Raw genomic sequence first — 25,290 nt, forward strand, 5'->3', positions numbered from 1 at the left:
AGCCGAAGAGTCCGAAACGCGCAGATTATTTTTGCGAGGAAAAAAAGAGCAAAACAGGGCAGAGCCTTTCGGAGGATTTTTCCGCTGTCCCCGCCGTGTGCCACCACCCAGCAGCAGTAGCAGCTAGGTGCCAACGTCCTCGGTGTGTTGTGGCCAGCCGACAGGGGGGTCGTCCTCAAAGTTTGTGAGTGACGAAAGGAAGAAAAAAAAAGGTCGTCACACCTCGATTTTGACAAATTTCGCGCTGGACAGCAAGAAGCTTCCGGGAAAGGAAATCGCGGGGGAAAATTCGGGTTAAGTTACGACGAGGGTCTTCCGGGTTAGTGCCACAGTGTTAGGAAGTGCAAAAGAAGTGAGCATTGCTTTTTAGACAAATTCCACAAAGAAGTGATTAGCAAATTCATTAGAGTTTGACCAGAAGCGAAAAAAGGAAGATAGTAAAAGCAACTAAGCTAGTTCAAGCGACTTAAGCAGTAGCACCCATACAAGCACCAGCCAGCAGCAGCGGGCCCGAGAACGAAAATTCTAAATTTTACCAAGTGATCTGAATGTGTGTTGTGTCTCGTGTTTCAAAGAATTATATTATTCTCCTTTAAAAGGTAATTTCCTCCCTCGTAAAAGAAAACAACATCGCGATAATGTTCCGGTTGTTCCGTTTTGCTGCTCAAGATTGGGTAAAGTGGTTCCGGAAGAGGCGAGTGGTGTCACACCAGCCCCGTGTCAACCACCCACACCCATCATCGCGCAGTTTGCGGCAAATCTCTTTGGATGGTTTTGGGGCTGGGAAGTGCAATCGATATCTTTACTTCTCCGCTTTGGTATTTACTGCATCGAGCGGTTGTGTTGGGTGGTGGTGCGGATGTGAGATGTGGGATGTGTGTCGGCAGCATAAATGAAAACACACTCACGATTCTTGGTGTTTGATATCAAGTTAAATTTGAACTTGCGAAGATTAAAAAGAACTCTGATATTTGATTTCTAGAGAAAACATTTAAGCTTTTTTTTTTGTTTTCTCTAAATTTAAAATTAGTCACTCCAAAAACTATAGTCAAAATTACAAAAAAAATATTTTTATGAAAAAAATCCTGAAAAGTACTCAAGTCGCACAGGAAGAAGGATTTTTTTTCTAAGATAATCATGAAGAAAATATAAGGAAAAGATACTTGAAAGTCAATAGAATTGATGTAGGGGATGGGATTTTTTCCAAAAGACACTACAAATTTAATCGCATAAATTATTGCTTGTGTGCTTAATTATTTGATTTTAAAAAGTAGATTTCGTCAGTTTATAAAATTTTGCCATTCTGCTTTGGAAATATTCATTAATGTGATTTACTTACATACATATTTTAAATCGTTTTTTTCTTCAAAACTTGGGTCAGTTTACAAATGGCCCTTGCCAACAACATGACCTCCAGCAATTATTTTTGTATTTTATTTTAACCCTTTCAGGCGTAAATTTAATTGAAAATATGTTTTAAGGAGCCATTACACTACCGCAAACAAACAAACAAACTCGCAATTTTTCGTATTTGACAGTTTGCCAAACTCGCAAACAAGGCAAAATGTATGGCTGACGTTTGCACAAACAAATCCAGGCAAACAAACAAAGCAGGCAAACTTGCAAACTGTCAAAAAGTGCGAGTTTGTTTGTTTGCGTAATAGCTCCTTTAGTTATTGAAGGGAAAATGATTCTTATGATTTATGACCAGGAGGGCGACATCTATATCCTTAAAATCCGGTCTGTTAAAAATCCACGAAAAGTGTTGAAAATCCGTATGTTAAGGAAAAAATCCGTGCAGTTGGTAGCCTTAGATTTGAACATGAACCCATCGATTTTCAGCGTCTTTCCTTTAAAAAAACATTGGTTGAAGCCTTCCTCACATTAATAAACTTTTGATAGGGTTGTCAGATTTTCATTCTATTGTGCTCATTAAAAAGATCTTTTGATTACGCATCTAACGATGGATCGCATGATTGATCAGAACAACATTTGCATCAAAATATCCGAGATCCGACTTTAAAAAAAAGTGTATAAGTGCTCATAACTTTTGATAGGGTTGTCAGATCTTCAATCTTTTAGGCGCGTTGGAAAGGTCTTTTGATTACTTATCTTACATCGGGTTGCATGATAGATCCGCATAACGTTTTCACCAAAGTATCTGAGATCCGGCCTCAATAAAGTGTATAAATAACACTTAAGTGCTTATAACTTTTGATAGGGTTGTCAGATTTTCAATGTTTTGGACTCCTGAGAAAGGTACCTTTCTAAAAATGTATAACATGACGGGTTTTGTAACAAAAACCACCCTTTTTACAATCTCCCGGGCTTAAGTCATAATCGTTTTTTTGCCATAACTTTTGAAGTACTTAACTAAAATTTATAAATTTCAATAGCGATTTATGGGACCCCAAGACCAAAACAGACAAAATCGGTTGAGCCAGTGCCGAGATAACGCAGTGCACATTTTTTTTGATCAACATCCCACCACACACACAGACATTTGCTCAGAATTTGATTCTGAGTCGACATGTGTACGTGAAGGTGGGTCTAGGAGGTCAAATAAGGAAGTTCATTTTTTGAGTGATTTTATAGCCTTTCGTCAGTGAGTTGAGGAAGGCAAAAAGTGTGGCTTCTAAAATATTTTGTAATTTTTATTTTTTAAACAACCTTTTCTTGATTGTCGTAATATTTTTGTTTGATTTTTCCATCTTTTCGAACATGAGCAGTTCTATAGAAACAAGTTTTACTTCTAAACTTTTTACAACCTATTCTTGATTGTCGTAATATTTTGGTGAGTTGTCCATTCTTTCAAACATGAGCGGTTCTTAAATGAACTGATCTCTAACATATGTTGCAGGTTTTATATATATATTTTTAAATATCCTTTTAGATTAGATTAGATTGTAAAAAATATCCTATTTTTGATTGATGATTTTTTTGTGATTGTGATTGTGTGATTTTGATTGTGAACCGTTAAAAGTGCCTTTTCATAGTTGTTTTTCCATTGCAATGGTAAAGTGTCTTTAATAAAAGTAATTATAATAATAGTTGTTTTTGCATTTAGACTCATTTAATTTTGTAATTTGTTTGTTTATTTGTAACGATAGCCTGTTAGTGTATACACTTTGCTTAAGGTCAAGGAAGTAACGGTAAAGGAAATTACAATGGATAGTTTGATAAATCAAACAAATTATAGCTTATTTAAACTACAGCTAGAACAGTGACAGAAGGCTCAAAATTAAGTGGCAGAAGGCTCATAATAAATGACGGACAAATTTTTTAAACGTGCCCAATGTTGGTTTGTTAGTCTTTGACGGTGTTTTGTCAACTTTCGCCGACGGCCATGTCGATGAGACACCTTTCGTTGTACTCTTCCCCAAGGGGCACACCAGTCTCAAGGAGTTGAGTAGCAAGGTAAAGAAAGTAGGATCAGTCGTCGTCCGGTGGGTGGCCTACCGGAACAAAGAACCGCACGTGACCCAGTGCAAGAACTGCTTGCAGTTCGGTCACGGAACCAGTAACTGCCATCTCAAGCCCAGGTGCAGCAGCTGTGGGGGTGCCCACAGCACAGAAAAGTGCAAAGAAGAAGAAACGCGAGCCAAGAAGTGTGTCAACTGCTCTGGATCTCACGAGGGTCTGGACCGCAGCTGTCCCAAACGTGCGCAGTTCATCGAGTCGAGGCAGCCGACGTTCAAGCCGAAGCCGCCAGCATGGAAGAAGGACAAACAGACTCCGGCTGTAGCCGCGTTCACCGCGGCGGATTTTCCTCCGCTACCTGGAGCGGTGCCGTCCGTCGGGGCGGAAGAAAAGCATCCTCGTCCCGCAGGAAGAAGTCGAGAAAATACTGGCGCCGGCGCCGGTGCAACCCCGAAGGACCAACCAGGCGAACGGAAGCTGTACAGCGACTCCGAGCTGTGGGCCATTTATCGAGAATATAGAGTTCGCTTGAGGCAGTGCAAGACACCCGAGGAACAGATTGATGTGATCGCTCACTTGTTGACACATGGCGCGGAAAAATGATTATCTCTTTTTTTTTTTTTATTATTTTTTGTATTATCGTTCCTCGGTCCTAACCTGGTCGCAGCACCTAAAAGGACCTAATAAAAATAAGCTATGAATAAAAAAAAAAAAAAAATGTTGGTTTGTTTTTGGCATCAGTCGGTAGTCCGTTCCAGCAGGTCGATCCATACACCAACACACTCTTTCCACTGGTTGTTGTGTGCCGAGGAATGATGAAGCATCGTGTTCGCTCTAGCTGTCCACGCTGCAGGTGCTGCTGGATGTAATCCGGAAGGTTCTTGTAGTAGGCCTGGCGCATAAAGCTGCAGATCCTAAGTTGATAGTTTGCAGGCAGATCAACACCCAGGATGGTAGTCCTCACGGCTGCACTGCCCATAATTGAAAATTCGGCTATTATGCCAAATCAAGTATTCCGAGAAAAACGCGTTTTAGTGTTTGTCACAAAATCTCCATCAATGCAATTTCCCGTAAGAGTGGCATATTAGCCGTTTGGTTTTTCGCATCGGCAGCCAAATCTAAACACTATTTCAGTGAAATTCAAGTTCCAGGAGATGCGTTGGAACATCCTCTACCACCTGGTGCTAATATCTCGTTTTTGCCAAAAGTGGATATTAGCCGTTTTTTCAATGGTGGGCAGTGCAGTAGTGTCTCGCTGGCGCATGTTGTACACGAAACGCACAGCGGCTTTGAAACAGCGGTACAGCGGTCCTTGAGCGCAGCTGACAGTCCAGGGTAGTAGACAACGTCGGCGTAGGTGAAAATTGGCATAACCACCGCCTGCACCAGCTTTCGTCGTGTCAACGTAGAGAGTACAGGGCCAAAACGACGAAACGTACGCAAAGAGTTGAACACCTTTTGAACAACGTCGTTGACTTGGTGGGACCACGACAGCTGACAATCCAACTTCAGGCCGAGATTCGTAACGACGTCAGACCACGGCACGGCTTCGCCACAGAATTTTATTTCTGTCAGTGGCACAACCGCTCCAGACTTGCAGAAGATAATCGCTTTGGTCTTCTTGGGGTTGGGTGCGAGCCAGTTAGCATCGGCCCAACGAGCTATTGCCGCGAGATCTTCGTTGATAGCGTCGACCAGAGTGTCCACTTCGGTTGATGGTCCGGAAACGTAGACTTGGAGATCGTCAGCATACAGATGGTACTCGCACATCAGGGACCCTGGGAGACTGTTGATGTACAGGCTAAAAAGTAGCGCGCTGAGGCAGGATCCCTGAGGTGTGCCGTCAATCACATCACGTTCTCCGGACACAACATCTCCCAGCCTGACGGACTGCTTCTTTAATAATATTTCATCTTGCAAAAAAAATCGACCTTTTGACCATTCGAACTTTTGTCCATTCGACCATTTTTCATTCGACCTTTTGTCCATTCGACCTTTTGGCATTTGACCTTTTGTCATACATTCACGAACAATATAGGTTCGTTTTGAAAATTTTTATTTTTGGGTCATTTATTCATCCGAAAAAAAAAATTCATCCGCAACCTCTAAAAATTGAGCGTTTGTCTTGTGTAATGTGATTGTGAACCGAGGTGACATTGATAGAATTAAGATGGGAATATTTTCCAACTGGTAAGGTTTTTCTCAAGATTATTATTTTAAAAACATGTGTTGGGGTAATCTACACAAAGTCCATGCACTATTTTTTGGGAAAAAAAGTTTTTTCAAAATTGTTTTAAAAATAGTTAAGTTAAAAATTCTTAATTTGAATTCCGGGGAGACTTTGATAGTCATAATTCTTCGTTCAAAATCGAAGCACGAATCAAAAGTTTTTACATTTTATATGAAATTTGTTCTACTGAAAATGCCTTTAAATTTTGAGTTTTTTTTTTAAATAATGGTTCAGAAGTACATAATATTTATTATTCACAAACTTAATTTACCTTCTCCTAGTGGAAAATTGACCAAAGAATCCAAAGTATAACTTTTTGATTTTGTTATTTTGGTAGAGAAAAGTAGGTGATTTCGTCGTTCAAGAATAAGATGCAAAGAGAGTGCATAGTTTTTCTACGGATAAATCAAAATAAGCAAAATATAAATATGTATAAAAATAAAAATTTGGGCTTTTTTTCTAACAAATACTTAACAAACTTAACTTAAACCTAGAAACCATGAAACATATTTTAAAATATATCAAAGAAAAAAAACATAACAAGAAACTTCTAGTTTTTTGTAGAGCGGAGATGATTTTTTAAACTTACTGTTATCATAAGTTTCAAAACAACTGATACTAGGTTCGTGCAAAAATTTAGCTCACTCTACCATTTTTACACCTCAGCGATCGCAATAAAATCCTTACGGTTTTTTATAAACAGACAGCAAAACGCAACAACCAGCATTCATTCACCGCACATGAAACAAAAAAAAATCTCTCGTTTTTGCTTAGCACACTTGCTTCAACCAGCAGTACCTTTACTCCTCTACGGTAGTAACACATTCCTCACATTGCAAATTTCCGTTTCGTCCAACAGTTAATCGATGTGCAGCACAAAGTGAATATCCAGCGCCGGAGAAGCAGTCAGTCATCATCATACTAAGTCAGCCAGAGTCCAAATAGTCATTGCGAGGTCCGATGTGACTTTCAATCTAAGGAGAGCAACCGAGAGGGAGTTTGTGAGAGTTTAGAGTTTAGAATTCAGTGAAGACGAAGTGCAACCAACATAGCAAGCAACGAAGCTATCGAATCTCAACGCGGGTCCTGTCTGAGGAAGCAGCAACATCAGACATCAACGGAACGGAAAAGTAGAAGAGCAAGAAGCAAAAGTGCGGGAGGGAACAAAAATCTCAGCGAAAAATACGACCTCAAGCAGCAGCATCCGAGAGTGGTGAGATTTGCTGAAGACTCACCTTCTCCAGCATCGCAATCGTCGTCGTCGCCGCTGTTTAAACTGAGACCGAGAAGCGCAACAATGCCACGCAACGGTGAAGCTTCCGGCTTGGATAAGGGTTTCAGCAACAGCAAACCGACACCGGACTGGCTACATCCGGACCATGTCATCATGAACGAAGGTGTCACGTTCGATGTGCGGGTAAGCGGGTTTTAATTGCTTCTCGTTTTTTTTTATAGTTCCGACGGGTTCTTTTTCTTTACATTTCTTGCCGTTCGTTTAGTCTTGTTTTGCTTTCTCGCGTTTTGGTTCGTTTTGTGAGTGTGGATAGTATATTCTGCCGGCGCGCACATGGTGTCTGCTTGTTTTGATAAAAATAAAACAAAAATCAGGTCCCTAAAGATATAAAATGACACACCACTATTTGAAACCAACTGGAATGTCTAGAGTGGTTACTCAAATATCGTTTTAATTATTAAAAACTAAATCTAAAATTGTAAGCTTAACCTTCACAATTTTTAACCACAAAATAAAATTCATGGTAATATTATATGTGTAATTTTACCTCTTTTCTGGTTTAATGTCAATTTTTCAGTCTAAATTGATGTAAAATTACATCATAAAAGAGGTAACATTCAACCTTCCCAAATTACACCTTCCAATTTCACACAATTTTTTACTGTGCAAAAATTTATATAATAGAAAATTTACGTTATACAATGTTTTTTTTTTTACATAACTCACAATTCACAAACGAGTATAAACGTTTTTTCATTGCAAACAAAACTCAAAGTTTTTGAAATGGATGCTAGTAAACGTTTCAGTTTCGTCAAGGTATGGTAAATTTGAACAAATTGACAGAATTAAATGTTAGTTACCTGCCAATAAATAAAATTGTAAATTTGGTTTTAAATGCTATGGAATCATCTTAAGCAACTATGCGCACCCACGGTTATCTATGGGGAGTAGTACAAAAATGGGTGCGCATGGTTGTTTTATATGATTTCATGGAATTTATACCCAAATTTACAATGTTATTCATTAACAGGGAGTTCACTGAAATTTAAATCTATCGAATGAAACATTTTCAGGGAGCTTAAATCTACCATACCTTGAAAAACTGAAGCGTTTACTGACATCAACTATAATGATTTCGAGTTGTGAAATGTTTATTTTGTCCAAATGTTGATTTTTCGCCTGATTTTTAAATAAAATGTATACTTTATGATCTGAAAAATTACGACAAACTGCTAAAGTGACGAGAATAGTTCGAAAAGCTTAGTGTGATGGAAATGAGTATATTTCCCCTATTCCCGAGCAGGGGTAAATAACACGGGAATACCAAATTTTGGTATTACTTGGGCAAATAACAGCGACCAAAATGTGCCCTTGGTTGCCCAGTAATAGATGGTAAAATACCATGAAATCATACCAAAAGCTTGTATGTGGAAGGGCACAACAATACCATACCATGTTATTCCAAAGGTAAAATAATACCACAAAATAAAATCATTTCAATACCAAGTTGAGGTCTTCTGGATTTTGAACATTGCTTGAATACCAAAACTTGGTATTGTCATGGTTTTAATTTTAGGTATTCCCGCGCCCTTGAAAATCATATTTTGGTATTCCTGTGGTCTTCCACAAACATGATATTGGTTTGATTTCATGGTATTTTACCATCTATTACTGGGCAACCAAGAGCACATTTTGGTCGCTGGTATTTGCACAAGTAATACCAAAATTTGCTATTTTCATACCATTTTTAGTGCAGCAGTTGCAGTTAGTGAAAAACGTAAATGATCCTTATGCAACAACCAAATCTACTCACCTGATGATTCCATGTTGTTTTTAGTGATATTCTTCACCACACCGAATGCATTTGTCATTGATGAACGGCTGTACTTGAAGTTCTTGAAGCTTCTGAAAAATAACAAGATTGAAAAATAAGTATTATTAAAATGAAACTGGATTGAAATTCACCAAAATTCAATAATCTGTTGATTGACTCGTTTTTCAAAGTATTTGGTTATCCCAACTTAGAAAAATTTCAACGTTTTTGAAAAAAATATTAGTGGGTATATCACAAAAAAAATTAAATCAGCTTTAACATTTTTGGGTTTCAAGTCAAGTTAGCGCAAAATTAATTATCTCGTCAAAAATTTAAAAAAATCCATAGTTTCAGAGAAAATTGATGAAACCTTTCAATACCAAAATAATACCAAAATGTGGCATCCTGACTTAGAAATTTTTGCACAATATCAAGTCATTTCTGTAGGGGGTATATCAAAAATGTTTAAAATCAAGTTTGAAATTTCCGGTTTTCAATGAAAGCATTCGCTTTGAGACATCATTTTAGCGCAAAATTAATTATTTTGTCAAAATTGGTCAAAATTTTCCCATAGTTTCAGAGGAAATTGATAAAACACCTTAATACCAAAATAATACCAAAATGTGGCATCCTGACTTAGAAATTTTTCCACAATATCAAGTCATTTCTGTAGGGGGTATATCAAAAATGTTTAAAATCAAGTTTGAAATTTTCGGTTTTCAATGAAAGCATTCGCTTTGAGACATCATTTTAGCGCAAAATTAATTATTTTGTCAAAATTGGTCAAAATTTTCCCATAGTTTGAGAAGAATTTGATAAAACACTTTAATACCAAAATAATACCAAAATGTGCCATCCTGACTTAGAAAATTTTCCACAATTTTAAGTCATTTCTGTAGGGGGTATATCAAAAATGTTTAAAATCAAGTTTGAAATTTCCGGTTTTCAATAAAAGCATTCGTTTTGACACATCATTTTAGCGCAAAATTAATTATTTTGTCAAAATTGGTCAAAATTTTCCCATAGTTTCAGAGGAATTTGGTAAAACACTTTAATACCAAAATAATACCAAAATGTGGTGTTCGACCATTGACAAATTCTGCAATTTTGCAATATCAAAACAATACCTTAAATTGGTATGATACCACATTTTGCTCTTGCATAATCCTTAAGACAAATTTTTAAGGGTCCAGGAATACCAAAATTTGGTATTGATACCAGAGAAAGGTATTATTACGCATTTCCCTTGTTATTTACCCATGCTCGGGTTGGTTAAATACTAAATTTCGTCCTTTGTCGTCGCCACCTCTTTTGTTTATTTTTTTTATTTTCTTGGTTCTCTTCTTCGCTTGTATCGCAAAAAAGAATTATGATTGAAAACTAAAAAAACTGCAAAAAAAAATCTATAAAATGTTAAACTTTTGAAGAGATTGATTTTTTTTAAACTTTTTAAGCAATCAAGAATTTATTAAAAAAGATAGCAAAATTAAAAGAATAAAAAAACATTTTTTAAGGTTAAAAAGAAATATAAAATTATTTTTTTTTAAATATAGGGCTGTTGCAAATATTTTTAAAAGTTTTGTCCCCTTCAAAAACGGTCCGAAAAATCAGGAGACAAAAAAAAGTTTTTTCAAAAAACTTTCAGTGTAATTTAAGAGCGAGTCCACGAACAGGGCATACCCCTTTGTATGGGACGTCGTTTGGACCTCACCAATCTGCCTGAAATTTTCAGAGGTTGTTTGTACATATCAAACTAGCATCTGGCCAAAATATGAGCACTCTAGGTCAACGGAAAGTGGGGCAAATCGGGACACAAAATTTGAAGGTTCAAAAACGTCAAAAATCTTAAAAAGGCTTTAACTTAGGCAAAATTCAATTAAATTTCAAAATTCAAAATGCATCTGAAAGGGCTCAAAAAATGCAACAAAATGCAGGGTCGAGCATCCCGATTGGTTAAATCTAAAGGGAGTTATTGGCATTTTAGTGAAAAAATAGCATAATTTTCAAACTCAAATAAAAAAGTGTTCCATCCAGATATCAACTCGGTTCGACCTGCAGCTTGTAGGGGACATCTGGGACTACCATCCGGGACTGAGAACGCTTTGGGTAAGGCAGTTTAATATGTTAAATACACACTTTTACTTTTAGTGAATTTTTTGTTTGTAAATTTTTGCTCGGGGGACCCCTTAGATCCCATTTTCTGGAAATAATTTTATCATATTCGTGTTCCTGCATAAAAATGTTTATTTTGATCCATTTTAACCCTTTAAAAAATGAAAGTTAAGTTAAGCTTGGAAAATCATATTTTGGTATTCCTGTGGTCTTCCACAAACATGATATTGGTTTGATTTCATGGTATTTTACCATCTATTACTGGGCAACCAAGAGCACATTTTGGTCGCTGGTATTTGCACAAGTAATACCAAAATTTGCTATTTTCATACCATTTTTAGTGCAGCAGTTGCAGTTAGTGAAAAACGTAAATGATCCTTATGCAACAACCAAATCTACTCACCTGATGATTCCATGTTGTTTTTAGTGATATTCTTCACCACACCGAATGCATTTGTCATTGATGAACGGCTGTACTTGAAGTTCTTGAAGCTTCTGAAAAATAACAAGATTGAAAAATAAGTATTATTAAAATGAAACTGGATTGAAATTCACCAAAATTCAATAATCTGTTGATTGACTCGTTTTTCAAAGTATTTGGTTATCCCAACTTAGAAAAATTTCAACGTTTTTGAAAAAAATATTAGTGGGTATATCACAAAAAAAATTAAATCAGCTTTAACATTTTTGGGTTTCAAGTCAAGTTAGCGCAAAATTAATTATCTCGTCAAAAATTTAAAAAAATCCATAGTTTCAGAGAAAATTGATGAAACCTTTCAATACCAAAATAATACCAAAATGTGGTGTTCGACCATTGACAAATTCTGCAATTTTGCAATATCAAAACAATACCTTAAATTGGTATGATACCACATTTTGCTCTTGCATAATCCTTAAGACAAATTTTTAAGGGTCCAGGAATACCAAAATTTGGTATTGATACCAGAGAAAGGTATTATTACGCATTTCCTTGTTATTTACCCATGCTCGGGTTGGTTAAATACTAAATTTCGTCCTTTGTCGTCGCCACCTCTTTTGTTTATTTTTTTTATTTTCTTGGTTCTCTTCTTCGCTTGTATCGCAAAAAAGAATTATGATTGAAAACTAAAAAAACTGCAAAAAAAAATCTATAAAATGTTAAACTTTTGAAGAGATTGATTTTTTTAAACTTTTTAAGCAATCAAGAATTTATTAAAAAAGATAGCAAAATTAAAAGAAAAAAAAAACATTTTTTAAGGTTAAAAAGAAATATAAATTTTTTTTTTAAATATAGGGCTGTTGCAAATATTTTTAAAAGTTTTGTCCCCTTCAAAAACGGTCCGAAAAATCAGGAGACAAAAAAAAGTTTTTTCAAAAAACTTTCAGTGTAATTTAAGAGCGAGTCCACGAACAGGGCATACCCCTTTGTATGGGACGTCGACCTCACCAATCTGCCTGAAATTTTCAGAGGTTGTTTGTACATATCAAACTAGCATCTGGCCAAAATATGAGCACTCTAGTCAACGGAAATGGGGACACAAAATTTGAAGGTTCAAAACGTCAAAAATCTTAAAAGGCTTTAACTTAGGCAAAATTAAATTTCAAAATTCAAAATGCATCTGAAAGGGCTCAAAAATGCAACAAAATGCAGGGTCGAGCATCCCGATTGGTTAAATCTAAAGGAGTTATTGGCATTTTAGTGAAAAATAGCATAATTTTCAAACTCAAATAAAAAGTGTTCCATCCAGATATCAACTCGGTTCGACCTGCAGCTTGTGGGACATCTGGGACTACCATCCGAGACTGAGAACGCTTTGGGTAAGGCAGTTTAATATGTTAAATACACACTTTTACTTTTAGTGAATTTTTTGTTTGTAAATTTTTGCTCGGGGGACCCCTTAGATCCCATTTTCTGGAAATAATTTTATCATATTCGTGTTCCTGCATAAAAATGTTTATTTTGATCCATTTTAACCCTTTAAAAAATGAAAGTTAAAAAAAATTATGAAGCTGCTTTTTTCTGGTGTCATCTAGTATCCTTGGAAACGAGCTTGATTTTCAATAAATGTGAATCGAAGATTTTGTTTTAACTTTTATTTTTTAAAGGGTTAAAATGGATCAAAATAAACATTTTTATGCATGTTTCTTTTGTGAAATTGTCTCAGGAACACGAATATGATAAAATTATCTCCAGAAAATGGGATCTAAGGGGTCCCCCGAGCAAAAATTTACAAACAAAAAATTCACTAAAAGTAAAAGTGTGTATTTAATATATTAAACTGCCTTACTCAAAGCGTTCTCAGTCTCAGATGGTAGTCCCAGATGTCCCCTACAAGCTGCAGGTCGAACCGAGTTGATATCTGGATGGAACACTTTTTTATTTGAGTTTGAAAATTATGCTATTTTTTCACTAAAATGCCAATAACTCCCTTTAGATTTAACCAATCGGGATGCTCGACCCTGCATTTTGTTGCATTTTTTGAGCCCTTTCAGATGCATTTTGAATTTTGAAATTTAATTGAATTTTGCCTAAGTTATAGCCTTTTAAAGATTTTTGACGTTTTTGAACCTTCAAATTTTGTGTCCCGATTTGCCCCACTTTCCGTTGACCTAGAGTGCTCATATTTTGGCCAGATGCTAGTTTTATATGTACAAACAACCTCTGAAAATTTCAGGCAGATTGGTGAGGTCGATGCGAGATGGGTATGCTTTGCTCGTGGACTCGCTCTTAAAGTGCAATCCAAGTGCAAACAGCTGATAACAATTCCCCTGCATTTATAATATTTTTTAACATGTTTGAGGTAATTCAAAAAAAGCACCGAAGGACAGAAACTTTGAAAAATATTTGCATCGACGCAATTGAAAAAATATGAATTTAAAAACAAAAAGTAAAAAAAAAATCAGAGTAAAAAAACATTTTAAGTAATAACAAAAATCCAGAAATAACAAAAATCACAAACCTAAATGTAGAAAAAGGCCGTTGCAAAATTTTGTTTAAGTTTATTTCCCTCGTTACTGATCAAAGTTGAGGAGGCAAACAAAAAAAAATTGAAAATACTGAATCGGTTTGCAATCAGTTTCCAAATTATTTAAGTTTTGTGGATTTTTTTTCTTGGGGAAAAAGTTTTGAAATTGTTTTAAAATTCAAAATGTTTCTAAATGAGCCTTAACATAAACATGATGAATATCGATGCAGAAAACTCAATTTAAGAATATTTTTACAGTTAACTAGTCATATATTTCCAAAATAAAAAAAAAATCCTTAAATAAGGGCTATGCAAATTTCAAATCGTTCCCCCTTTCAAAATAACCCCAAAAAACATGGGCCAGAATAAAAAAATTACTGCAAAAAATGGAAAGTTATGCAAAACATTGTAAAACGGCCGTTTCCATTTTTTGAAACATTGAGAAAACAAGGATGAAGTTTGTAGTTTTTTTTCAATTCCTATTTCAACCGGATTATGCAAACTTCGAAAATTAGTTACCCAATTTGTGTAAAACTACTATGTTAATGGTTTCCTATATTGAATTTTACGAAAAAAAAATTGTCAATAAAATTACTGAAAATATAAATTTGGCCCCACGTTAAAGTTTTACCCGTGCGGGATCGATTGAAAACAAACAAAATATCAAAATAACAAAATATATTGCCTTTTGTAAAATACATATTGTTTCCAAAAAAAAAGATCATATTTTTCATACTTTTCTCGGTATGTAAGAATAGTTTAACTCCCTCGTTCACTGAGAAAATCTGGTTTGTTTACATTTTTGACTTTGGACCTTTTACATTGTTTTGTTTGAAGTTTCAAAGAAAAAAACTTTTAACAATTGATTGTAAACTATTTGAAGTGCATTGGTTATCGTTTGTTTTTGATTTATTTTTATAAAATAGGCACTATAAGACTTGTTTTGCAAATTTATAATTTTGGGACCAGAGAGTGCAAAAAGGCATAAATAATAAAAAATAGATAAATAAAAAAGGCATATAACTTCAGGAAAAAACATTTTCAAAAATTGTTTTATATTTAGTAAATTGTTGGTAGTTGAGTAGCATAACTGTAAAAATGTATAAAGCGTATCGTGATTCTTCGATTTGTCAAAATGTTTATAAAGAAACTTTTGTGATATTTTCTGCTCTTTTAAACAACAAGAAGTTCTGGAATTGTAGAATCAACTATTCTTAGCCTATTGAAAGGGCTTAAAAAAATATTGTTTGACCTTTCAGTATGTCGGACCTGATTTTTTAATTTATAAATTATTTTTGATAAACAAAACAGAAAAAGTATTTTTGATTTAAAGTTTGATTTTGCCTCTGAAAATGGTTTCAAAAGTTTTGTTTGTAACGCTTTTTGTTATTTTTTTCCTCAAAAATCACTGTTATTTCCAAAAAATACCAGATTTTGCACCATCCTAAATTCTAGAGCAAAGGATGCCGTTTTAGTCCCCCCATATCAAACATTTTTACGTATTTTGGAAATTCAACTTTTGATGATAAACAGTAATTGTAATTTGTATGGAAAAACTATAAAAATCAATGATGCAAAATGGGTTCTTTGGACATTGAAAGATCGATTTGCGAAAACGTAGAGGATAACTCTTAAGGGATCATTAAAGTAATCTAGTTTCTTACTGACCTTTGGTCAAAGTGGCCTTTTTCGAAAAAAAAAAAAAAAAAAAAATATATATATATATATATATATATATATATATATATATATATATATATATATATATATATATATATATATATATATATATATATATATATATATATATTGCAATCATTTGAAAAAGACAAACGTCTGCTCGTTTTATTCAATTGAGCCGCCACCCTGCATCAACTCCAAGCGGCTTATACCAAACGGATTAGCGCCACCGTTTTGTTGAGGCGACCTGTGAAGAATGAAAACTTTCCAGCATAGGTATCCCTCCACCACACCGAGGCTGGTCACGTGAGTCCACTTATTCGCTGCCATGTAGTTTGGCCATTATCGGTAATAGGCACCACCGGAGAGACCTTTCCAGCTGAGCTCCGCTGATGAGTGTGTAGCTCTGGTACCGTATGCGAAAATTCTTTATATTACTCATGCAAAGGTCACAACGGGGTTTTATTTGGACCTCGCAGTTGAGTGGAGTTGATGAACAGACCGCGTGACGAGTCCGGCGTTGACGCGCGCGCCCTCGATGTTCAGCCGACTGTTATGGGAAGAGATATGTGAGGTTTGTTGTTGAAGGAAGAAGATTTTTTGTTGCATATTTTACACGGCCAGCGATGACGCAGGGTAGGGGAAAAGTATTTAATTTCAGCTCATTTAAAAAAATCAATCTGAAAAAAAACAAACTCAAATATTTTAAATCCAATCAAGATTTACAATACCAAAACTTGATGAAAATAGATGCTTCTCCCCTATCAGATGTTTTAGAGGTTCTCTCTATCGCGCGCAAATATCTTGCCCGTGAGTCACTGCGGGATATCATAAGTCGCAGTTTGCCAGCCGCCGGGTACTGGGAATTGGTATCTATTTGGATTCATCAAAGCTGCTGCAGCAGGAGGGAATTGGCCGGCAAGGACAGACTAATGAGAAGTGGTCAAACCTTGGGTGTGGTGTTTTATTTCTTATTTGGAAAATGGGGTTTTTTTTGCTGATGATTCATTGTAGTGCATTTTGAATAACTATTCAAAATTTAAATATCAGGAATTTGGATTTATCTAATCTAAATAACAAAAATATCTCAAAGATTTGTTTATGTTGCCAATTGGATACTTCATCATAATTGATATAAATTATAAAATAATTTAAAAAAATTACAATCATGAATAAGTGTCATCCTAAATAAGTGCCAAGTATTTTCAGCGAATTTTTAAATAACGCATGACCAATTCTCTTAACTTTCCGCAATTTATTTTTTCAATCTTTTCGACCAAAAAAATTGTCAATTTTTTAATCATGCCGAACATTGCAAAAGGGTGTAATATTGAATGTTTGGCCCTTTTAAAATGTTAACCTTGTTTTAAAAAAATGAAAATATTTTTTTCGAAAAGTCACTAAATTTCACGAATGTTTGATATTTTAACATTGTAAATCAGACCATAAGTTGCTGAGATATCGACATTAGAAAATGTTGGTTTGTTTGGGAGAGACTTAGAAAACATCAATTTTCCTGTTTTGAAACCTTTGCATGGCAATATCTCAGCAACTAAGGGTCGTATCAACAAAGTTCAAAAAGCAAAATATAGGGAATTTTCTCAGCTTTTCAAAAATAGTTTTTTTCAAAAGTGGGCACTAATTTTTAAAAATTAATAACTGCGACTTTTTAAAAAAAATACATAAAAATGGCTTTTACTTGAACACGGTGCACTTTATCAAAATTTCACTAAAGTAATTTTAGATTACAAATCGCTTTTACATCGAAAAATAAAGTTGAAAATATTTTGGGACTAGTTTTTCGATTTTTTTAAAATAAGTATTGATTCAAAAAATTATAACTCGATCAAATATTGTTTGCCCGTTCTGGAAATTTCTGAAAAGTTGGCATTTGATGTCCCCTAAAACATATCAGAAAACAAAAAAAAAATTGTGTTTTATGCAAATCCAGATTTAGTGACAAAAAGTGTAATAAAAAATTACAAAAAAAATTTACCGTGCATCATTTTTTTCAGTGTATTCTTTATCTATACCTACAATTTTGCCGAAAACACCAAATCGATCGAAAAATTCCTTCAAAAGATACAGATTTTTGAATTTTCATAAATCATTTTTGTATGGACAGCTGCCAAATTTGTATGGAAAAGTATATGGACAAACTAATGATGCAAAATGGCTTCTTTGGGCATACCGAAGGAACCAAAAAAGTTTCAGCCCGATAAAAAAACAAAAATTAAAATTAAGAAAATAATACCAACTTCGTAGAGAATTACTAATAAGAAAAAGTATCAGTTCTCGCCCATTTCTAAAAACTAAAAAATCGTAATGCTGATAAATTTCTACTTTTTTCATATTTGAAAACTATTGATCCGACTTTTGATTATTGAGTATGTTCATACATGAAATGCAATTTCAAAGATGAGTTTTTCTATGTGATACCAATATGCCTTTACTTTTAAATAAACGAAATCTTTTGAACTATTATTTAATTGCAGATTGTGATGTCAAAAAATAAAATAAAAATTAGAAAATTTCTCATCTCGATAAATACAAAATGTTTGAAGAATTTTTAAAGCTTTAAATTTTAATAGGACAATCTTGTTTATTAACTAAAACAAATTTGTAAAAAAAAAACACTTTATGAATACGGAGTAAGTGACAAGAAAAAACACCTTAAACAAAAAAAGCAAACAAGCGATATGCACTCCGAATTGCGAAAAAACGCTCGGAAGTGCCCGAAAAACGAGTTTGAAAATCTGCCATTTTAGAAAACTTTTCCAAAATCGATCTAAAACACTCAATCTCAATCTAAAACAATATTGATGAAATTTTCTGATATCTGTTAAAAAAATATATATTGTGAAATATTTGGAACCAAGACAAACAAAAAGGCGTAATATTGAACAGTTTTTTGCCAAATTTAACCCCATGCCTCGCATGAGCCAATTCAACTAAATAATCAGCTAGCTTCGCCAAAATGTTTGTTAACCGAACAAACTGAACTACGATTTAGGGTCAGGTTGAAAATGAATTATTTGATTTTTAGAGTTGCCCAGAAAAATCTCTCCATGTGGTATCCATTAATGAAATGATGTAACAAATACTGCAACCTACTTGAAATATTACAGTTACTGACGCGAAACTTGGAAACTTTTTTAATTGCGGTTAGATTTGTCCAAATACTGAAGCTCTGAACTGGAAGTTTAGGAGTTTTTTTTTTTAATTTGTTCACGTGGTTTATTGATGGCTCATTACAAATAATTTTAGTGTGTTTCTTAATATAAAGGTGTTTTTTTGTGTAAAAATGATAGTAAACTATTTTTCTATACTTCTACATTTCATGAACACTTTTGTTTCTTAAAAAAAACCGAAAGAATCGTTCAAATTCTAGTAAAATATCGCAGTGCTGAAGGTTAAACTTAAACGATATTTCTCTCTCTTTTCTCCCTTCACGCAGTACATTGGCTGTCTGGAAATAAAGGCGTCCATGAAAACGCTAGATTTCGCCACGAGGTCACAAGTTGCAAAGTAAGCTTGAAACCACCGCGCAAATTTTTGCGATATCCTGTTTCAACCATTTATTTATTTTCTTTGCTTTGTCAGGGAATGCATCAACCGGGTATGTGAAGCCGCTAGTCTCAAATCGTCGAAGAAACGGCGCGTCGACAAACGCGTCCTCCAGTGCATATCGGACGCGCCGGACATGGAGCACGCCGGCACCAACGTCACGCTGACCGTCTCGAGCAAGTACCTGTCGCTGGTCAGCGTGGACACGGGGGACGTGATTGCGCAGCACGACATGCCCCGGATATCGTTCGCCTCCGGTGGGGATACGGTGAGTTTTAGCTTTCATGAACGTTTCGGGCATTTTCAACTAACAAGTTTGTAATTCCCCTCGCAGGACACGCTGGACTTTGTGGCGTACGTGGCCAAGGACATGGAGGAGTGGCGGGCGTGCTATGTGCTCGAGTGTGGCGGCGGCGTCGCCCAGGACCTCATCGCGACCATCGGGCAGGCCTTCGAGCTGCGGTACAAGGAGTTCTTCAACAAGCCGGAAACGCAAAACAAGTTCCGGGAGTTTGTGAAGACGGACAAGGAGTACTACAACGATCTGCCGGACAAGATGCCGCCGGATCTGCTCACCGAGAACGGTCACTCCTCGCAGTCGCACAGTTCCTCGAGCGTGCGGGTAAGTCAAGAAGTGTGTAGCTAACCTCAAAAATTTGAAGTTGTAACGCATTTTAATTTGTAGACACGCGACAGGATATCGAGCAATTTGATAGATCTGAACACACCACTTCCCAACCACGATTACGTGAACGACAAACATTCTAATACCAACTCGCACAGCAATAAGTCGATATCTTCCAGTTCCATCGTGAAGGATGTTTTTGATATGCGTAAGTACCTAATAAGTGATATGTTAAGTTAGTTTTTTTCCGACCTTCAATTTTTATTTTTTTTCTGTAAAAATCTGCCTCAAAAAAATAAAATGGCGTCGGTGGCGTCCAAGTGACCACACAAGCGTGGAAGTGAGCTGGTGCATGAGTCAGTTAGTGAATGAGTGAGACAGTGATCAGTGAGTAATAGGGTGCCCAGAAAAAATTACCAGATTTTTTTATTGGGTTATTTTTAGCATCTAACGTCATGATTCGAAATCCGGACACTTAGTAGCATATAATTTTTGTTATAGCTGGCAAAAAATCATGTAATAAGTTGAAAATGTAGAAATATCATCAGGACGTAGTATAAACAGTCAGTTGCAAGAAAATGCATGCAAATTATGTCTTTTCTAACAATTTTTCATCAGAATTTTAAAATTAAAATGACTTGTTGTGCTTCGAATCCCGGACACTGATAAAAGCTGATTCGAAATCCGGACACTTTTGCTTCGAATTCCGGACACTCGATTTTACTTATGAATCGCACAAATTTGGACTGAAATGTGATTGAATGGCATTCTTAAGGTCTCGAATAAGCTGTTAACATTGAAACAATCGATAGTTTATATAAAAATTTGCTAGAATTTAAGGAAATCGAAACCATAAATTTCTGCTTTGCCTTCCCGGTGCTTCGAACGCCTATGAAATATTTCAAGTGAAATGTTTCGCATTTTTGGTAAACTTATAATTTTATTGTATTTAATTGTTTTGGCACTACAGCAATCAAACAAACTTTAAATGAAAGTTAATGTTGGAATTCATCAAATAACACAGTTTTGACATTCATAATGCGAACTTATATCCAAATAATTGATAAAACAAGATAAAGTGTCCGGGTTTCGAAGCGTCAGGGAATTCGAATCATGACGTTATTCCAAATTTGAGCGAATTTGGTAAAGATTTATCCATTGATACTCAATGAGAATCTAACTTTAGAGAATATTTGAATAGAATCATTGTCACTGCGTCACCAAACAATTGAATATTACACCCTTTTAAAATGTTAGTCTTGATTTGAAAATTTTGAAAATATTTTTTTTGAAAAGAACGGAAAATTTCACAAATGTTTCATATTTTAACATTGAAAATCGGACCATTAGTTGCTGAGATATCGACATTAAAAAATGGTGGGCTGTTTGGGTGAGACTTAGAAAACATCAATTTTCCTGTTTTTAAACCTTTGCATTGCAATATCTCAACAACTAAAGGTCGTATCAACAAAGTCCGATGAAGCAAAATATAGAGAATTTTCTCAGCTTTTCAAGCATATTTTTTTCAAAAGTGGACAAACATGTGCACTAATTTTAAAAAATGAAAAACTGCGACTATTTTGAAAAAAGTTACATAAAAATGGCTATAACTTGAAAACTGTGCACTTTATCAAAATTTCACTAAAGTACTTTTTGATTTCAAATTCAATTTTTTTTTTGCGACCAAAATTTCGATTTTTTGAAAAAATCAGTATTTATTAAAAAATTCATAACTCGGTCAATGATTTTTTGCACAACCTGGAAATTTCCTCTAAAACATATCAAAAAATAAAAAAAAATTAAAAATAGTGTTTTTTTGCAAATCAAGTTTTAGTGTTAAAAAGTTAAATAAAAAAATCACCAACTTTTTTTTTCGGGTATTATTTTTTTCCAGTGTAGTCCGTATCCATACCTACAACTTTGCCGAAGACACCAAATCGATCAAAAAATTCCTTCAAAAGATACAGATTTTGAATTTTCATACATCATTTTTGTATGGACAGCTGCCAAATTTGTATGGAAAATTATATGGACAAACTAATAATGCAAAATGGCTTCTTTGGGCATACCGAAGGCACCAAAAAAGTTTCAGTCGGATTAAAAAATACAAATATTAAAATTGAAGAAAAAAGACCCATTTCGTAGAGAATTGCTCAAGTACAGACTTTTTTTTTAAATTACAGACCTCAAAAAAACAATGTGGTAACCCCGGGCAGACGGTAATAAAAAAATTCATGCCATTTCAATAACAATTACTGTTAAAATAACAGAAAGTGCTATGGAATCTTCTTAAAAAATCCTTTTTTACATAAGAGTTTAATAACAGTTTATGTTATTGGTCTGATATTGGTTGAAAGCAAAAACAACTGGGGAATAACATTGAGATGATCGGATTAGTTGTTAAAATAACAAAAAATAATAACAAAGATTTGTTCGAACAATAACTCAAAATGTTATTAGTCTGTTATTACAATAACAATCACACACAAAAATCTTAACGGCGAATAACATATCTTGTTATAAATAACGTAAAATGTTATTGGCCTAATATTTTCAAATATCAAAAAATGTTATTCTCAAGTTATTTCCGTCTGCTCGGGACGCTGAGTCTGAATACTCTCGCTTTTTCTTCTGAACTCCCTCACAACACTATGTCGTTTCAAGCTGATAAAAAAAGTCTGCGATCGGCTGCGTGTTGGTTTGATTGCATAACATAAATGTTTTTTTTAAAAAAAATGCAATTTTTTAATTTACTCATCATTAATGTCACATTTGACAGCACCATGGTGTACCATGCAGTGCAGATCAAGAGAGTGCCGTGCTCTCTGAGCTTTTTCGTGTGTGATTGTCACCAACGGGCGGAGTAGGCCAAGCAATTCACTAAGGACTTAGGAAGCAATCGAATCAATCCACATCTCGGAACGCGGCTGATTCCCCAAGTTCTGCCAAAACTTGTCTTATGGAGTTTTCATCCTGGGTGGACCACGGGGAACCGAGATATGGCCGGATTTTCACCGGAACTTTTATTCCGATGATTTTTAAATAATCCTCTGTGGCCAAATATCAACGAAAAATATCGCTCTTGACAAGATATGACGTATAAAGATCCCCCAATATAAGACACTACAGAATTAACTACTACAGATCAGTTTGACAGCTTGCTCAGAGCAGACGTGTGTCTTTTGAGCGCGTTTTTGACGGTGTTTTTTTTTTAACTTTCGCCGACGGCCATGGCGGCGGCCGCGACGGCGGAGAGTGAGTGGACGGAGCATAGAACCGAGGATGGAAGGCCGTTCTACTGGAACGCGGCCATGAAGAAAAGTGTGTGGGAGAAACCGGACGGGTTCCAACCCAAAACGCAGGCGGCGACGGGCATGGAGGTGGAAAACTCCGAAGGAGGAGGAGAGGACGGGGGCGAATTTCGTCCCGTGATCAAGGTTCGGCGCAGGAAGGCTAACGAGGAGATCAACGTCGGCGATGGCCAGGAAGTGGAGAAACTGCTCAGCAACAACAAGTTCAGCCCGCTAGCGGAGAAGAGCAACAACAACAATGCGAACCCAGCAGCAGAAAAAACCACCCCCGTGGTTCCAGCACCCGGCAATTCGGCCGGGGAGAAGAAGCAGCCGCCGCTGGTGGTGAAAGAAATGAGCTTCACCCGCCTTGCGAAGGTGATGTCGACATGTGATGTCCAGCCGGAACACAAACTGACGCGGTACGGCACCAAAATTACGTGCTTCTCGAGCGACGACTTCGACACGGTGCAAGCCCACCTGAAGAAGAACAAGGTGCAGTTCTACACGCACGGAAAGCGCAGTGCGAGACCGCACCGGGTAGTAATGCGAGGTCTCCCGAACGCGGAACCAGATTACATCAAGGAGCTGCTCAAGACGGAACATCAGCTGGACGTCTTGGCAGTACACGCCATCAGGCGGAAGCAGCAGCTTCCGCCATCGATGAGACGCCTTTCATCGTGCTCTTCCCAAGGCACACCAGTTTGAAGGAGTTGAGTAGCAAGGTAAAGAAAGTGGACCAGTCGTCGTCCGGTGGGTGGCCTACCGGAACAAAGAACCGCACGTGACCCAGTGCAAGAACTGCTTGCAGTTCGGTCACGGAACCAGTAACTGCCATCTCAAGCCAAGGTGCAGCAGCTGTGGGGGTGCCCACAGCACGGAAAAGTGCAAAGCAGAAGAAACGCAAGCCAAGAAGTGTGTCAACTGCTCTGAATCCCACGAGGGTCTGGACCGCAGCTGTCCCAAACGTGCGCAGTTCATCCAGTCGAGGCAGCAGGCGTCCAAGCCGAAGCCGCCAGCATGGAAGAAGGAGAAACAGACTCCGGCAGGAGCCGCGTTCACCGCGGCGGATTTTCCTCCGCTACCTGGAGCGGTGCCGTCCGTCGGGACGGAAGAAAACATCCTCGTCCCGCAGGAAGAAGTCGAGAAGATACTGGCGCCGGCGCCGGTGCAACCCCGAAGGAGCAACAAGGCGAACGGAAGCTGTACAGCGAGTCGGAGCTGTGGGCCATTTACCGAGAATACCGAGTACGCTTGAGGCAGTGCAAGACACCCGAGGAACAGATCGATGTGATCGCACACTTGTTGACACATGGCGCGGGAAAATGATCATCTACTACAGTTACGTTTTTTTCTCTTTTATTATTTTTGTACCATTGACCCTCGGTCCTAACCTGGTCGTAGCACCTAAAAGGACCTAATAAAAATAAGTTATGGAAAAAAAAAAAAAAAAGAATTAACTACAGGAACCATGTTCCGGGACCCCGGAGAAAGATTGATAAGGAAGGTGCAGTAATTTTGGCATGTTGCATTTCAAACGTCATGATTTCAACAGAGTAGCCTATAACTAGTGTCCAATTATTAGAATAATCAATTCTGACCTACTGTGATCGGTTCTAGGTGCCCCGAGGGAAGAACAGGCCACTTTGGTCCAGTAAAAAGGGCAAGATGCATGTCAAACCTCATGATTTTTCAAATTCAATGCATAAGAAGCGTTTTCAAGACCATTTGAAGAATTAGGGTTTTTTTTAACCTCAAAAGCCATAGGAATGGGAGGGGGGGGGGGGGGTACGCGGCGTTTCGCGCTCCATACAAAACAGTGTTTTTTGTATGAAAATTGTCCACGGGTTTGAGATTTCTAAAAAAGTGTTCACGTGGTTTATTGATAGTCCCTAAGAAGCGTTTTCAAAATAAAAAAAAATTTAATTGTTTTCAGGCTGGTACAAATGTTATTTAAAGTTTTTGTCGCCCTCCCCCCTCCTCCTTCAAAGTTGGCCCAAAAAATCAGGGGGCAAAAACATATTTTTTCAAAAAACATCAAAATTTGAATGGATATTTAAATGCAATCGGCTGAGCTTTTCTTGTCAATATTAATAATTGCAGTACATACGAGAACACCCAAAAATGTATTGCAAAAATTAAAGCGGCCGGCCATACTGTGTTGTCTTTACCACAGAGAGGATTCTGTGAACGGATCACATTTCACAGAATCAACAGGGGAGGAAGGATGCGTGGGCATACCGTACCATACGCTCCAGTTTGTAGTTGCATAAGTGTTTTGTGGGTTGTGTTTAGAGCAATTCCAGCCCAAAACAGGAATTTTTCAGGTACTTTTTTTTTTTTTTTTTTTTGAATTAAATATACTTTATTGAAT

General features: G+C 36.4%; 1 protein-coding gene across 1 annotated transcript in view; it reads left to right on the top strand.

Moving 5' to 3' along the window:
- Window positions 1–351: 351 nt before the first annotated feature.
- Window positions 352–25,290, top strand: part of LOC6038117 (SHC-transforming protein 1) — a 48,576-nt gene continuing 23,637 nt past the window's right edge. Inside the window, exons 1-6 of the mRNA XM_038255545.1 lie at window positions 352–599; window positions 6,510–7,067; window positions 18,892–18,962; window positions 19,038–19,269; window positions 19,336–19,623; window positions 19,687–19,834. Coding sequence (XP_038111473.1) covers window positions 6,948–7,067; window positions 18,892–18,962; window positions 19,038–19,269; window positions 19,336–19,623; window positions 19,687–19,834 — 859 coding nt within the window. The 5' untranslated portion in view covers window positions 352–599; window positions 6,510–6,947. The remainder of the gene's footprint in view (window positions 600–6,509; window positions 7,068–18,891; window positions 18,963–19,037; window positions 19,270–19,335; window positions 19,624–19,686; window positions 19,835–25,290) is intronic.

This window comes from Culex quinquefasciatus, chromosome 2 (genome assembly GCF_015732765.1).
Source record: "Culex quinquefasciatus strain JHB chromosome 2, VPISU_Cqui_1.0_pri_paternal, whole genome shotgun sequence".
NCBI lineage: Eukaryota > Metazoa > Arthropoda > Insecta > Diptera > Culicidae > Culex > Culex quinquefasciatus.